This window comes from Chelonia mydas, chromosome 15 (genome assembly GCF_015237465.2).
Source record: "Chelonia mydas isolate rCheMyd1 chromosome 15, rCheMyd1.pri.v2, whole genome shotgun sequence".
In the NCBI taxonomy this organism is placed as follows: domain Eukaryota; kingdom Metazoa; phylum Chordata; order Testudines; family Cheloniidae; genus Chelonia; species Chelonia mydas.
Window position 1 is genome coordinate 25,649,645 of NC_057856.1, and position 17,394 is coordinate 25,667,038.

At 40.0% G+C, this 17,394-nt stretch overlaps 1 protein-coding gene across 2 annotated transcripts in view; it reads right to left on the bottom strand.

The window, feature by feature from the left end:
* Positions 1-5,300: 5,300 nt before the first annotated feature.
* Positions 5,301-17,394, bottom strand: part of ATP2A2 (ATPase sarcoplasmic/endoplasmic reticulum Ca2+ transporting 2) — a 79,996-nt gene continuing 67,902 nt past the window's right edge. The window contains exons 18-21 of one of the 2 annotated variants that reach the window (XM_037878814.2): positions 16,830-16,963; positions 15,587-15,704; positions 15,298-15,418; positions 5,301-6,419 (exon numbers count right to left, since the gene is read on the bottom strand). In XM_037878814.2, the coding sequence (XP_037734742.1) occupies positions 6,406-6,419; positions 15,298-15,418; positions 15,587-15,704; positions 16,830-16,963 (387 nt within the window). In that variant the 3' untranslated portion in view covers positions 5,301-6,405. Of the gene's footprint in view, positions 6,420-13,763; positions 15,419-15,586; positions 15,705-16,829; positions 16,964-17,394 lie in introns of those variants that run through there. The other variant, XM_007058283.4, reaches the window with a different exon arrangement.

Genomic DNA, 17,394 nt, shown 5'->3' on the forward strand with positions numbered 1-17,394 from the left:
AGGTCAGGGTGGAGGCACGTTTGAGAGAGAGATGGAGGTCAGGGGAGGCTCCCTATGTGTGTGGGTGTGTTTAGGGACTAGGAGCAGTAATCTGGAGATTTTTACCAGCACGCAATTCACGTGGAAAAAAAATGTTCTTCAAAGTTTATAAACTCTGTGGAGGGCGTCCTGCCCCAATGATTGCTGGGCAGGGCACAGGAGCGAGACTGACATGTTCCCTCTTCTGCCATCCGAACGTGTTGAATTTGTATGACTTGGATACTAAAGCACCAGCTTGCTGCGTGTTTTATGGCTTGCCTGTGATATTATCTTGCTTCATTATTAAGCAATATTCTTTGACTTCATTGTGTAGGAAAAAGTGAGCCTGCCACCTGCGTCAACAGCATGCGGCTTACGGCTTTTGTTGTGGTTCCCAAATTTGTTTTCCATTTATTAGGGTTGCCTCTCAACTTGCCTCCAGTAACTAACCCAAGAGAGAGACAGACTATAATGAACTGGACAATGTGAAGCATTTCGTTGGCAGTGGCCTATCTGTCCATCATTCAGAGTTATGCTCTGAATTTACAGGGGCACAGATGACTCCTGCAGGCTCACAATTGTGACCTATGCACATGTGACATGGGAGCTCAGGTTGCCTGTACAATGAGCTTCCCGCCCCTCAGGCTCAGCTGTTATGCTTCTAAAGGCAGTAGAATAAAATTCTCTCAAACTCAGCCCTTTAACCAGCTCCAAAGGGCAGCTTTGCCTTCCCGAGAACTACCTTTACAGAAAGGAAAACTCCTCTGTTTAGAGCAGGTCCAAAGAGGCTGTGGCTGTGCCAGCTTCCCCTACTTTCTCCTGCTATTGTCCTTTCACCTTGAACTGCTCTGGTCGGGGGCAGGGGAGGATAGTTCTGTCACTGCAACTTGTTCAATCCTTGGCACCACTACCGAGACTGATACCAAGGGGGCCAATTTATGATGCAGGCACCTGTTAGCTGAACTGGCTGTACCTTACCATATTAATGTCACAAAGGCAGCTAAGCACCCCTATGGTACCATGGTAATATCTGATCGCTACCAAGATAGGCTTTGTTTGAGCTGGCAAGTTAGGGGGGGGAAGAGCTCCAGTGTTCTGTTCCAAATCCCCTGATCTATTCAGTTCCCCTTCCCCATTTTAACTCTTACCTGGACACAAGCATGGAATGGACAGGACTAGAGGAGACTGAATCTGGCACTATTTTTGCAGTTTGTTCCTGCAGTAGCAAACCAGGACACAGTGAGGCACAGATCTTGCTGGCATGGGGTGTTAAAATAGAACACGCTGTAGCCCTTCTTTTTAAGGTGAACTCCAGCAAAGCATGAGATCACTTTCAGCAGGCTTACGGATGTGACCTACTTGGTTTATTTAATCTCCCCTGTGGCCAGTCGTGAACCTGTCCCTTTTGTCCAAATAACCCTTGTGTACAAGTTTTCTAGTCAGAATCCTTGACTCCCCTCTGTGGTCTTAACTAAAGCTGTGTGAAGAATCATTTTTTCAGTTTGCTGGCTGCACTGGAAAAAAAATTATTAGATTGGCACACAATTAAAACGTTTTGGCTTTTCTCAGCACGTCAGAACAAAGTGATTTTCCACTTTTTGTTTTCAGGCATTTTTAATAACCTCTCTTGTTTGGTATGAAAAGCAAAGAACACTTTGAGTTTTGTGACTAGCATGTCCAAGTGAAGGTGTTGCCTGTCTGTCCTACTGCAATATTGCTCCTGACCAGGGACGTAGGAGACTCAGCTTCAAATTCTCACTCTGCCTCCTTGGGAGCAGGGACTTGAACTACCTATTGCAAGTGAGTGCCCTACCCACTGGGCTGTAGTGTAGTCTAGGGTGGGGTTCCTAATCACTGCTGTGGAAACTGTTCTGTTCCATAGAAATAGTTAATTGGGGAAGAGAGACTATAACCTGGTGGCAGGGCACTTGTGTGGATGGGGACACACTGGTTCCTGTCGCTGTTACAGTTAATATTTATTTATACAACATCAAACCGCTTCAACAGGAGAGACTGAGACCTGCCCCTAAGGACTGTGTGGCCTTTGGTTAGAGCACTCCCCCCAGGCTGTGAAAAACCCAAATAAAACTCCTTGCTCCAGCTCACACTGAGGGGGACTTGAACTCAGGTCTCCCATCTCTGGGGTGAGTGCTCCAGCCACTGGAATAGAAGGGGGGCACCCCCACCACCTCGCCTCAGTTTTGTGAATGGCATGTAACTCCCCTTCTGAATCTAGCCCTTCTCCCACATTTTTGAATGAAAATATCTGGTGAATTTGTGTAGAATTCATGAGTAGTTTTGGTTGACAACTGCATTTTTCATTTGCAGTGGTATAAGCCATGTTGGGCCCTGGATATTCAAGAGACGGGGTGGGTAAGGTCATATTTTATTGAACCAACTTCTGTTGGTGAAAGAGACAAGCTTTTGAGCTACAGACCTGCAATAAAGCTTGTCTCTTTCACCAACAGAAGCTATGATGACCTCACCCAGCTTGTCTAGTTGCCAAAAAATGCAGTTACGCAACTTGTCAAAAAAAAGAACTTCCCCCAGCTCTAGTTTTAACTGCTGGTTATCATTTCTCCAAAAGTCCACATGCCAATGTAAAGTGGCAGTTCCACATTACTGATAGTGTCGCCTGAGGACAGAGCCTTGACTGAAACTAGCACAGGGAGCAAATAATTTGGAGAAGACCTTATTTGGGGTTTAAATGCTATGGTAGTAGGCACTTGATAATCAGAGATGGTGAATCTTTGCTCTGTAAGGCAGTCTGATGTAATGTATGGGGGACCCTGCATTGGGCCAGGCTGGTATAGCAGGGCTAGATTTTCTTGTGTCCTACTTAACGGTTAATATAGGTAAAATGCTAAAGATTTCTAATTTGTTTAAGACCCTGGCCAAAGCTAAACACACCAAAGGGGAGTACTGCTTCCTCCTGCCTCTCTCCTCCCTTCAACTTTCCAGGGAAATTCTGGCTGCATTTTGGTTGGTTGAGGCCTGAGACAATCTCTAAACTTTACCTCCTCCTCCCCTCTGCCCCCCAATCCAAGGTTCATGTGTGACTTTCAGTTCTATAAAGCAGTGACTCTTAACCTTTCCAGACTACTATACCCCTTTCAGCTGTCTTTGTCTTACATACCCTCAAGTTTCACCTCACTTAAAAACAACTTGCTTGCAAAATTAGACATAGAAATACAAAAGTGTCACAGCCACGCTGTTCCTGAAAAATTACTGACTTTCTCATTTTTACTATATAATTATAAAATTGGAATATAAATACTTTACTGACATTTCAGTGTATAGTATATAGAGCCATATAAATAACTAATTGTATGACATTTTAGTTTGTAGTGACTTTGCTAGTGCTTTTTATGTAACCTGTTGAAAAAACGAGGCAAGTATCTAGACGAATTGATGTGCTCCCTGGAAGATCTCTGCATACCCCAGGGGTACGGGTACCCCTGGTTGAGAGCCAGTGCTATAAAGTGAAACTCACCCCTGTGGAGAGGACACACCAGGCTGCTGTTCAGCCCTTAGGATATAGTGTGGTGTGATCTTTGCCCTGGGATGAACTTCACCCCCTGCAGACTGTTTTACAGTTAATTATTGCTCAGCTTCTGTTGTCTCTCATGTGACCAAAACCCAGCCCAGTGGCAGCATATAGTAGGATCAACTATTGGAATGAGTCAGGCTGAGTTATGGAAGCATCTTCTACCACGCTCACCGTGGCTCTGAATGCTAGGCATCCGGGAGCCTCGCTAGCCTTTTGGTAGCATGTGTCAAGGCATTCTCTGCATTTATATGAATAACTTTGAGTGAGTTAGAGCTAGTTAAATATACATGGGACTTGAAGTATGAGGGCTACAGCTAACATTTATTTTTAACTTGTTTTAAAAGCATTTAATTTTAAAAGTTTGACAATCTTGTTCTGGTCAGCAGATTGGTGTCTGTCTGTGAGAATGTTGCTGTGATGTTTGGAATGTAACTTGCCATAACAATAGCAGTGTAGATTTTGAACCAGCTGTCTTCAGTATAAGGACTTCTTGTGTATGCCACCCATTGTAGTACTGGCAACTAGCTTTTCAAGTGTGTCCTGTCTATGTGGTACTAGTCAGAGGGCTAAGGTGTAAAAAGGGACTGCCACATCTCACCTACTGATCAGTCCTGTTCCAAGCCATCCAGGGATGGTAGTCCTGAATGGATACATCTCACTGGGGTACCACATGTATGTCACTTACAGCAGTTTTTATTTAACAAACTGTGATCCTTGACTTTGGAACTAAGTGGTAAGAAAGAAACAATCTAGAGTTTAACATCAGCCTGGGAGTTAGTCCAGCCAAGACAGCAGTCAGATCTTGAGTTACCTTAACCAAGTAATCTAGCCAGTTAGCTTTAGTTTCACCTTTGGGGATCCTTGATTGAAAGGCATCATGTAACTGCAATGTATTAGAAATGTAGCAACTTGGAAGCATCTATTAGATGCAATGATATATCTATGTGCTCTGAAATTAGTTTATACAGGAGAGGAGAGTGAAGACAGACAGTTTGTAGATTAGAGCTGAGTGATGAACTGTCAGTTTTCTAACTCCAGGAACTGGAATTATAGTGCTCAATGTACTTACAACAACACTACCATAGTAGGAAATATTTCCATAAGCAGAGGGACTGCTAACAATTTATTTCAAAGTCTCCCTATGTATTAAAAATGTACCCAAGAGTTTTGCAGAATTTTATAACAAGTATTATTGGAACAGTGTGATCTCAGGGTTGTAAAGCTTTAAACACTGCACTGTTTGAACTGAAAAATCCCAAATAATAAAAATCACATTTGTTTAGCCTTGCTAGTGATGAGCTGGAGTGTCAAGCAATGGAGATTAGGGGGCATTACATTTAAAAGGTTACTGAAGCTCATTTTGGAAACTGCCTTAGAGAAGGAAACACTCTCCCTTTACCCCTTGGTCTTTCTAATGTTGCCTGGTTTGTTGGCTTGGCAGCAGGCCATTCTAGGACATTTTGGGAGAGCTAGATTCTTTAATAGCCTTGAATCCTAGTTTTGTGGAGGCCAAGATTAGTTGAGATAATGGCTGGTGTGAGCACACAAATTGAAGCTAGTAATCCAGCTGGCTGAGGCAAGAGTTTCATAGGTCATAGTCAGCTGGTGGGTAGAGGGCAAGTACAATTGATCACAAGGAACCCTTTTGGCCTTAATCTGTGGATCATGGGGAATATTAGTGGCCAAGGATAATCCTTATTTGCAAGATAGAAAAGGACCAACAAGTAAAAAATTCATTGGGAAAAACATTTATTTTGAAGTTTCTCAGAGGGTTTTTACAAACAATGGAGAGCATTTAAAAAAATTAAGTGATCAAAGTACTCGACAGTGTCCCTTAACTACACACTAGCCCCTGCACAGAGGGAAAAAAAAAAATCACACCAGCGAGGAGGTCAATACTGCAGGAAGAGCAGCTGGCATCTGCATAGTTCTAGTAGGAAAGATTGCAATGCTGTTGCTGCTTGTAATTGTCATCCTGGCATTAATATAAGACAGTGCTGAAGTATGTACACTTATACCTGCAGAAAACAAAGTGCATCAAATAACACGCCAAGTAGGTATTGTAGAATAAATTTATTTACCTGAACAATGAAATTGGGTGTGATGCTTATTCCTGTCAGCATTGAAATAGACAATTGATCTTATTAACAACTTCTAAAGGTCACATGCAGTTGTTATAACTGACACTTTGGTTTTTTTTAGAGAAATGCATCACACAAACACTTGTATTGCACCAACATCTGTCTACTGCTTTTAGATTTAATTAAATAAGTTACATTAGTGCAAGAGAGGTATCTTTGCACACAAAAAATAAAAAATCTGAAGTTATGAACTGGAGGCTTACAGTTTAAACATTCAACATCTGTATTTTTTTTACTGAATTTATAAATAGTATAGCATATTGTACATAGCTGTTCATAAAGTAGTATGTTTAGATGATACAATACAGAAAGATTTGGCTACTTACAACTGAAGGCATGCATTAGTTTATTATACATTTTATACAGAGAAATATGGAAACTTGGCTGACAGCTCCTTAATTTTGGCCTAATGTTTAAGAATAAACAGTCTTCTCCATGCAGCAAAGAAACCAAACTTCTCTGGAGAGTTTTTTCCTGATTTGTTAAGCTATATTGCACATTTGTACATTTGTATAACTGAAGCCCTAATGGTACCACACATTTCCTCCACAGAGCACACAATGAGTTTTGTTTTAGGGAAAGCAGGTTTTTGTTGTTTTTTACATGATACATGCAGAGGTTTTGCCAGATGTGTTGGTAAGACACATGCACGCAACAAAACAACCTTACATTTCTGCAAAATTGTTTAGGAAGTGATTACTCCAGCATTGCTGAAAAGGAAAGAAAAAGGCATCAGTTAGTGAAAGGATGAATAATGCTATATCATTATAAAAGCAAGACTTGTAAGATCAATAGTGAGAGAAGAGAGAATGTTAAGTTGGATAACTGATGTTTTAATTGAAAGGACACTGTCAGGTTTAAAAAACCTAAGCTTAAACACCTTGAGTGAAATCCTGGCCTTATTGAAATCCGTGACAAAGCTCCCATGGACTTCAAGAGAGCCAGCATTTGTCACCAAAAGACTGAAGGTGAAATAATTAAAGCCTAATTTACTTTCATGTAGTTTTTTATTTCTCTGTCTAGCCAATGGAAATAGCCAAGGCTCTTTTCACTTTCAGGTTCTTATGCACTGACTTAAGGTTTTAATATCTGAACTCACCCCTGCATGAATTTTAAAGTTGTTCTTTTTGTTTTTAAAGTTTGTCATGGAAATGTCTCTAGCAACTTTTTGAAATTATTTTTTTTAAAGTAAGCTTTGGCTCAAAGTTGACCAAAGTGTCCCTTTAATTATCCAGGTTATGCAACTAATTCTGGAAGAAGTCATTAAACTATATAGGCAAGAGGGTTTGTGATAAAATGACTGCTTTACCCTGTATATACTCTAATTCCCTACAGAGTTCTTATGACTGCACTTAGCCCCTGTACATTATAGGCTATGCTGCTAAGATTTTTCAGAGTATGCTTCATATTAATGCAATTAAAGCTGTGATTAGCAGAGATTAGGGAAACAATGGTTAGAAGTGCAAAAGGTAAATGAGACTAGTGCAAGAGAAACAGACAATTTTGTATCAGATTTACCTCTTTCCCCTTCCCATCTCAGCAAATTCCACCATCCTTCCTGTTTGAGCTGTTTGCCATTATATACCACTTATCAGCTGTGTTCTTGGAAGAAGCTAGAGGACTGCTGTACTGCATTTTATCACCACAGATTAAAACCTCATTTTCTTACATTTTTATGAAACAGCCGTCCCACAAACATTAGCCATATAGCAATTTTTGTAAATGGAATTGTTTTATACAGTATCTTCCACATTTGGTCTCCTGAAGTGTTATCTAAAGTAATCAGATACCATTCATCTTGCATTTGTGTAGGTAAAATAAAGCACCCATTTAACTATGGTCAGGAATCGCTCTTTGGATAGCCTATATTATTGAAAGGAAATAGTGACAAGAGTCCACACTATCAAGACATCAGAGTAGCCCTAGACTAGATGCATCCAAACAAGTCACTTCACCAGCATCTTCCCTCTAGCTAGAAGCAGCATTAAGTAAGATTTTCAGCATCCCACAGAGGGTACTCTTGTCCCAACCAAAGGGGTTGCTTTCAGATTTTGATTAACTTTTTTCCAGCATAAGCCTTAGAAAGGCACATCTTTCATCCAGCTGTCTTTCACCTGGCCTGCTACAAACCTAGGTTCCCCTATGCCCCTCATGCATCAGGGATCAAAAAAATTAAGATTACCAAAGGAGAGCATTAAGGAACCCAGGGTGCAGTAGCTGACAATGGAGAAAGCTCAGAAGTGTGAAAAGGAAAATGGAAGCAGAATCAAAAAGCACAGAAGTGTTCAAAGAAACACCAGTGCAGAGTCTGGAAAGGGGAAATGCAAGTTACTTTGCAGCTAACTACTAACAAGCGTCAACAAGATATTTGTATATGGGATTATGAAATACGTTAAATGGATCCCTTGTGAGTGAACACTTCACAGACCTGTACCTATTTCCTTCCCTCTCCCCACTACAAAACCTACCAAATTCAGTTAGAAAGAGTGGAAATTTCTCTTCCAGAAAAATAAACATACAGTTGATCTGCTCCCCCAAGATAACCCAGGTAGTTGGGACTCAAAAGGAATTCTTTTAATATGAAAGTTTAAATTTTGTCAAGAAATTCTACTTTCTGAGAAGTAATGCAACTTAGTTTTGCCCAAGCTATTCCGTTGTGGTTGTCAGAACCCTTTCCACTTCTCTTCCTGCAGGTCTAGCACGATTCTTTTGGCTAGAGACAAGATCCAGGCATATCAATGCTGCTTTTTAGTAGGGCTGTCAATTCATCGCAGTTAACTCATGCGATTAACTCAAAAAAATTAATTGTGATTAATCACTCTTAATCTCACTGTTAAACAATAGAATACCAATTGAAGTTTATTAAATATTTTGGATGTTTTTCTACATTTTCAAATATATTGATTTTAATTACAACACAATACAAAGTGTACAGTGCTCACTTTGTATTTTTATTACAAATATTTGCACTGTAAAAATGAAAAAAGAAATAGTATTTTTCAATTCACCTCATGCAAGTACTGTAGTGCAATCTCTATCATGAAAGTGCAACTTACAAATGTAGATTGTTACATAACTGCACTCCAAAACAAAATGTAAAACTTTAGCACCTACAAGCCCACTCAGTCCTCCTCCTTGTTCAGCCAATTGCTAAGACAAACAAGTTTGTTTACATTTATGGGACATAATGCTGCTGGCTTCTTATTTACGTCACCTGAAAGTGAGAACAGGTGTTTGCATGGCACTTTTGTAACTGGCATTGCAAGGTATTTATGTGCTAGATATGCTAAACATTCATATGCCCCTTCACGCTTTGGCTACCATTCCGGAGGACATGCTTTAATGCTGATGACGCTCATTAAAAAATGTGTTAATTAAATTTGTGACTGAACTCCTTGGGGGAGAATTCTATGTCTCCTGCTCTGTTTTACCTGCATTCTGCCATATATTTCATGTTATAACACTCTTGGATGATGACCTAGTACATGTTCGTTTTTAAGAACACTTTCACTGCAGATCTGACAAAATGCAAAGAAGGTACCAATGTCAGATTTCTAAAAATAGCTACAGCACTTGACCCAAGGTTTAAGAATCTGAAGTGCCTTCCAAAATCTGAGAGGGATGAGTTGTGGAGCATGCTTTCAGAAGTCTAAAAAGAGCAACACTCCAATGCAGAAACTATAGGACCGAACCACCAAAAAAGAAAATCAACCTTCTGCTGGTGGCATCTGACTCATGATGAAAATGAATATGCGTCAGCGTGCACTGCTTTGGATCGTTATTGAGCAGAACCCGTCATCGGCATGGATGCATATCCCCCGATGGTGGTTGGAGCATGAAGGGACAAATGAATCTTTAGTGCATCTGGCACGTAAATATCTTGCAACACCAGCTACAACAGTGCCATGCAAACACCTGTTCTCGCTTTCAGGTGACCTACACAAGAAGCGGGCAGCATTATCTCCTTGCAAATGTAAACAAACTTGTTTGAGCGACAGGCTGAAGAAGTAGGACTGAGTTGACTTGTAGGTGCTAAAGTTTTACATTGTTTTATTTTTTAATGCAGTTATTTTTTGTACATAATTCTACCTTTGTAAGTTGCACTTTCATGATAAGAGATTGCACTACAGTATTTGTAGGAGGTGAATTGAAAAATGTAATACAAATCATATGAGCACTGTACACTTTGTATTGTGTGGTAATTGAAATCAATATATTTGAAAATGTAGGAAACACCCAAAATATTTATTCTGTTTAACAGTGCAATGAATTGTGATTAATTTTTTTAATCACTTGACAGCCCTACTTTATAGTTAGCTAGAGAGGAACACTGTAGTCACGTGAGTCTCTCCTTTCTTCCTCACCAATTCCTTATGCTACACTTTTGCTCCCTGTGCAACACTTGCAAAGGGAAATTGGGCTGCCAGCAGGTCAGGATAGTTCACTATGGTATCTTAGTCTCCCTTTCTAATTCAGCATTCAAGCAGCTTTGAGCCATCCTGTTATTTCAGGCTGCTCAAAAGTTATTTTAAAGATTAACTTGTGCATTGTCAAGTGTGGATTAAGGAAGCATCTTAATAATTGAAGCCCAGGGTCAGAGGCTGTAGAGCACATACAGTAGCTCCAAGTCGGGCATCTGCTTGACCTGGCTCATTCAGGAGGATGAAGGCAAACGTTCATCCGGCAGAAGGAAGAATCAGTCTGATGGACCTTGAAGCTTGGCAGGTCTAGGCCTCAAGCAGCTTAAGTCCATCTCTGGTGACAACTCTTGGAAGGATAGAGGGTAAGATTCTTTAGGCTTTAATAGCAGCTGCCTTTGAAATAGCAGAGATGGGGTAGAATCTGCACTTGCCTCAAGTATAATTTTTCCACAATTAATGCTTACTACTCATTGAATTGTGCTTGCATGCTCCAACTTCAGATGTCCCTAACAGTTATATTGCTAGAGCTTAGAGCCTCAGGTTTAAAGAAAAAGTTCAAGTCAACCCAGGTTTTTTCCCCCTCTGTTCAGCCTGCTCCACCCCACAATCCAGATTTCCTGCCTTCATCCTTAAGTGCCTAGTTTTATATACTCTCTGTGCAGCAGCAGGGTTGCTGGTTCTAAAATCATGCAAGTTGGTCCTTGGAGATGCATAAAACTCCCTTAAGATGGTGGGTGGTCTGCTTCAGAGACAGAAGCTTCCAAAAAACAACCACCAAACCAACCTTTCAAAGTCCTTGTTTTGAACTGGACAATCTTTGCAGCCCTTAAAGTGTTCACTGTTGGTGCACTATTTAAATTCACAATGTTTAAAGGAAAAAGGCAAGTTTTGCTATTAACATTGAAATATTAAAGATGCTGACACTACAGAAAACCTTAAATGTTGTTCCCCCCCCACCAAAACACACACACACAGAGTTTTAAGTGATCAGAACAATTTCATGGCCTATTAATTTCTGTAAAAGCAAGTCATGTGCTCAGCGGATGTTTAGTGAAATAGATGGAAAAGTCCCAAAAGCAAAGTTTTAATATCGATAGTATTCCTGAAGTTACACATGTAACCACAACCCACTGCCACTGGCTTGTACTTAAAATGCTTGGATTTTGTGTGCCCCTTGTTCCAGGATTTGTGGATCTGACATTCCAAAGGTTTAAAACCTATAGCTCCCCCTGAAGGTCTGGGTGCAGATAACATTTCTGGAAACATGCCCTGTCTTTATAACTAAATACCTTTATAACATCAAGTTCAACTTTAGCAAATGGAGTTAATTAATTGTAGTTTTAATTATAAGAAGGCAGTGCATATTAGTGGTTTTAGTGACAGTGTGTGCCTTAAAGGCACAATCCAGAGAATATCATCTCCTATATTAGGGAAGTTGCTGTGGAAATTGTTCCCTGTCTTCCAAGAAGCAGCTACTCCCTTCTGAATCATGAGTCCTGTTAAGGCATTCTAGGTTTACAACGACATCCAGGGGGCAGCATAAGTCACTAGTTCTTGGGAAGGATGTGCATCCCACTGCAAGGAGAGATCCTTCCATCAGCCACACTAAGGGCATTCAGCCCCAAACTAAAAAGTACATTAGTTAAGTGTTCAGGGACCTGTACTCTCCTACCAGATGACACTGATCTGATGTAACACCCCACAGTGAGCCACTGACACGAAATAGAAGAGGCTTTGCTGGCACACTGAAGCTGTGTCTACAGGGCATACCAGAGCACACCAGAAGGGTGTAAACTGTAGAGTGCTCTATAGTGCTGCAGTCTAACTGCCCTGTGTACACTCTGCTGACACACCTTAAAAAGGTTCCTAGCGCATGTTAACTAGTATGATTTCAAACAGGACTACATCATTGCTAAGGCCCTACCAAGTTCATGGTCCATTTTGGTCAATTTCATGATCATAGGATTTTAAAAAATCATAAATTTCATTTCAGCTATTTAAATCTGAAATTTCATGATGGTGTAGAGATCCTGACCCAAAAAGGAGTTGTGAGGGGGCGGGTCACAAGATTATTGTAGGCCTTCAGAGCTGGGCGGCCAGAGCGGTGGCTGCTGACTGGGAGCCCAGCTCTGAAGGCAGAGCCATCGCCAGTAGCCACGCAGAAGTAAGGATGGCCTGGTCCAGTATTGCCACCTTTGAGGGCCCAGCTCTGCAGGCAGCAGTAAAGGTGGAAATACCAGGTCATCCTTACCTCTGCGCAGCTGCTGGCGACGGCTGTGCCTTCAGAGCTGGGCTCCCAGTCAGCAGCTACCACTCTCTGGCCGCCCACTTCTGAAGAGAGCGGCGCAGAAGTAGGGGTGGCAGGGGTATAGTATTGACACCCTTCCTTCTGTGCTGCTGCGGCACTGCCTTCAGAGCTGGGAACCTGGCCAGCAGCCACCGCTCTCTGGTTGCCCAGCTCTGAAGGCAGCAGTGCAGAAGTAAGGGTGGCAATACCATGACCGCCCTAAAATAACCTTGCAACCCCCCTGCAACTCCTTTTTGGGTCAGGACCCCCGATTTGAGAGAGACCTCCCCTGTGAAATCTGTACAGCATAGGGTAAAAGCACACTAAAGATCAGATTTCATGGTCCATGACATGTTTTTCAAGGCTGGGAGTTTGGTAGGGCCCTAATCATCACGCACTAGGAAACTCTGAGGATGTCAGCAAGGTCTACGCTGGCAGTTAAGCGTGTAACAGTACAGAGTGCTCTGCAATTTATACCCTCTGATGCACGTTGCCACACTGTAGACAAGCCCTTGGTCTGCATATAGGAGGGACAACAAATAGGTGGGACTCGTGCTGTGATTTCAGAGTGGTTTTGTTTTATATTTATTGTATTTTGGGGACATTTGAGCTTCTGCATCTGAAACCAAGTGAAAGCATGGAACCGACATTATCCATGTCCCTCTGGAGCAGCTCAGAGTTCTTTGGTGCCTTGATTTAATTGATCAGTTACCTTCAACAAAGTAAGTTTAATATCAGTTGGGCCACTACTTTTCAACAGATTTAAACCAACACACCGTCTGCCATTTTACAAAGCCACTATGCCCCCCAATGCTGCTCTCAAGTGCTCTGCACTAATCTGGCTGAGGTTAACAGGAATGTTCCTTTTTGTCTTTTCACATGAACATTGTACAAAGAAAGCAATTCCATTCAATGGAAACAATAAATGGATTGTTCTGTTACAAAGTGAGCACACTAGGTACCTGAGAACATAATTGGAATGGATACAGTCTGCTTGGAAGCAGCATTTCACATTTTCTATGGTGGGTGTATGTCTTCAGAATAAAAAAAGCAATGTTTGATCATAAGCATCAATATATTTTGCATTAATGCTTGGTTATCAAATTTAGACAGCAGCTGTCAATGGGTTTGAAAAAGCTTACAGTTGACTTGACCTAAGTGTGGGGTAAAAATGGGGCAAGAGCTCTAATTTCTTGCTGCACTGGAGCTGCTGGTCCTGAAAAGCACTGTGATCCTGAATGTAAAGCAACTTGCTTCGATAATTTGGGCCTCATACTATAGGATGCATAGTCTAAAATGGTGATAATAATGTAGCACAGCAGAGTCCGACAAGACGCAGCATGGAATGAAGGAAATTACTATTTATTCTTTGACATGTATACAGCATATGCCATTTTACAGCAAGTCACCACTGGGATGGTGAAATGGAAGAGAAATACTCACTTTAGTCGATGAATGTTGGAAGGCATTGGAGAAAAACACCACAGTTAGGACTGTTAATGACTTACACATTGATACAGGACTGAATTTGAAAACATGCTCTAACATTTATCATAATATAATGAAGCTGGTTAGTGCCACATTAAAATAAAAATAGTTCTATACAATATGTTCATTTGGTCATGTGCTATTTACAGATTTTACAAAAACACACACGAGCTTGTTATTTCCCTAAGTCAGGCTAGAACAAGGCCAGCAGAGTAACTCATAAAATGTGTAACCGATCAATGCCCTAACTAAAAGTGTAAGAAATCCAATTTCTAACTATGCAGTGCAAGTTATTTTTTCCAGGTCACATTACAAAAGCCCTGATCTAAGAGACTGAAAAACATCTGACACACGTAAATAAGGTATTAAAAACGGAACTTAAGCCATCTTTTAGAGTTAAAAAAAGAAACAGAATTTTCTTTGTCCATTTAAAAGTTTAAACTAGACTGAAGTAGTGCCCCCTCTCCCCCCCTCGGTAAAGTGGGCAACACTGGCAAAACAAGGTTTGTTATAATAAAATACATTAGACATTTAAATAAATAACCTTAAAATACTACGTGTGTTGAAGGGATGGCAGAAGAACCCAGCAGGTTCCACCTGGAATTATGTTTTCTGCACAAGCATGAATAGTCATACTCTACCTCTTACAAAGACTGGTGTAAACAAGATAGTCAGGAACCTAAGATGAGGGGGCACAAGGAGGGGCAAAAAACAAAACAAAACAAACTGACTGAGGTAGCAGTACTCTCTGCCCAGTGCAGAAAAATCGGCTTATGAATAAAAAATAAACTGACATCAACTTAAGTTCAGATGATCATGCAAAAAACAGACAGTTGCATGCTTTTTTAGTTTTAGAAAACACATTCACTCCCTAAAATCTGCTACCAATTTAGTTTGATAGTGTCCGCTGGCTCAAAAAAAAGTTTTGTTTTGTTTTTTTTTTTTACAAGGATGAATAGACTATTAAACAGAACACTGTACATGCTTTTCATCTACAAAAAAATATTTGCATAAAATAGTGTTAGTTCTCTGTACATGTCAATGGACACTTTAGTTGTGTATAAAAGAGGAAAATATTGCCCCCACTGGAGTCAGAAAAAGCAAAAACACAAAATCTAAAGTATGAAACCTCCATCACCGGCAAATATGTTCATGTGAAAATTCAGCAGAAATCGACAGTTGCTTTAAACCATAAAAAATTGATTAAGTTAAACATCTTTATGTAAAATCATCACTATGTCAGTCAAGACCAGAACATATCACTAAAGTTAGTGTCTGTACTGTAAAGCCAGATAAGCAAGGGCATAGTAATGAGCACAAATGGCCACGAAATCCCTTCGGTGCATGCTGATAAAGAACATGGTTTGGTGGCAGGCTTCTCGCAATCTTTACCAGGTTCCAGGTAGTTACGGGCCGCAAACTTAAGTGTCTCATCCAGCAGAATTACAGGTACTGAGATTTTCAACACCATCAGCCACTGTGTCACATTCAGAGGTGTGATTTGGAAGATTAGCTGTGGAAGAGAAGCCAATATTAGATCCTTTTACTTATACACGCTAAATAAATAAATAAAAATCTCAGTATTTTTTCTTCTTTGAAACTTAAGACATTATTACAGGCAAGTAGTTTTGCCACTCTTGTCTCTTCACATAGCTTGCACCCAATTAACAAGTTTACTTACCGGCAGTGGTTCTACATAAAGGATAAGAAAATGGAGTGACATGGACAAGCAAATAGAACCCACAAGCCAGATATTCTCCCATGGAGGCATCCTCATTAAGGACTGGTTTTCTGATAAACTGTAACAGAAACAATGCATACGTAAGACATTAGAATAGGACATTCAACAAGGCACATTAGGCATCTTAGCAGGCCATAATTCTGTGCCTGTGAGGTAAGAGTATTTAAGAACAAGACAGTTAGGGGGCTGCTGACACTTTTGGTCATTAATCAGTGTTCAGATTATTAAAGGCTATTTTTAAAGTAACTAGTTGCTGTATTAAATAAAAAGATGTTACACAATGCTACTAAACTTTAACAAGTTTATTAGACTAATGGTGTAAAATAGCAATATACTATGTACTTCGACGAGCTAACAGGGTTCCACGGCTTTGAATATTACACTGCATTTTAAACTAAAATTACTGTCCATCTTAATTAGCACAGAGTTTATACAGGATTACAGTTAGGCCCATTTTAATATTCTTGTGCTATTTAATGTATCTAACAAATGCTAACAACACTCTTGTTTAAATCTGTTTTCTGTGCAGGTTCAATCTATGTAAGTTTTGGCTATATCAGAGGAGGTTTTTGTGCTGCAATATAGGAGTTTAGGAAGAGAAATCTCAGATGTAGAGTATTTTAAATGTAGAGCTAATGCACCATCCTTAAGTTTCAAGTTACGATGTATTTTTTTAAATTTAACTGACCTCCAATTTGTTCAAATACCCTTGGCATATTGTGCTATTTAGAGGTTTCCATTTATAATTTAGTATTAATTAGCTGAGGCACGCTCCCTTAGGGCAGGAAAAACTATTTCCCATATATTTAAACAGTCTTATTTTAGGTCTCCTTGATATCACTTTATAGTAGAAGTATGAGGGATAATCTGATTGAGGAGGCTTAAATTAAACAGTGGAAAATATTCTAGCAGTCTAATACCAAAGTCCCAAGAGTGAATTGAAGGATTTAAAATGATACCTCTTTGCTTATAGGGTAATATCTCAAATGTGATCTAGGAAAAACGATCCTCTGGCCTTCAATATACAAACTCAGGAATTCACCATTACTATTATCTAGCCTCACTGTTATCTATTACTTGAACTGTCCATGCATTAAGAAAGGACACATGCTATATAAAACTTTATAATTTCAGGCAAAGAGCTCTAAGTGAATCTCAGCTTTCTACTTCAGACATAACTAACCTGTTGAGAGCATTACACATCTCTATGGTGACCAGAACAGAAAGTGCCATTGTCATTGGGTATGGCGACTCAAAGACCACACAGTCTACATCTGTGAAATCTGGGTTGTCCTCATTGCACTGTAGGAAATGACTCTACAACAGAATAAAACAAGCAAGCACTCATTATTTCCAACAGTGATGATTACCTATTTACAAAAAAATTAAAGTGGGATGGTGCAGCACTAGGATTATACAAGCCTGTGCCTGGAGAGGCCAACATCAGAAAGAATTACTTTTGACTTCATCTCTTATTCAAACAATTCACATTAATTTGATATGTATAGAAATCTTCCCATAAAAGACACTTATGGTCCTTCAAAAACAGTTTAGAGAAAGCCTGGTATTCTTTCAGCTTTTTATAGCTATAAACTCTGAATAAGCAGGATTATTTAATACAATTAAAGATGGTTCTTCTGCAGCTATTCTTTGAAATGAAAATGTAGAGCATACAGTAACAACATATTATATTACACTCAGTAGGAGTTTATATATTTTTGCAGGCTTTTTAAAGTAAATTAAACTGA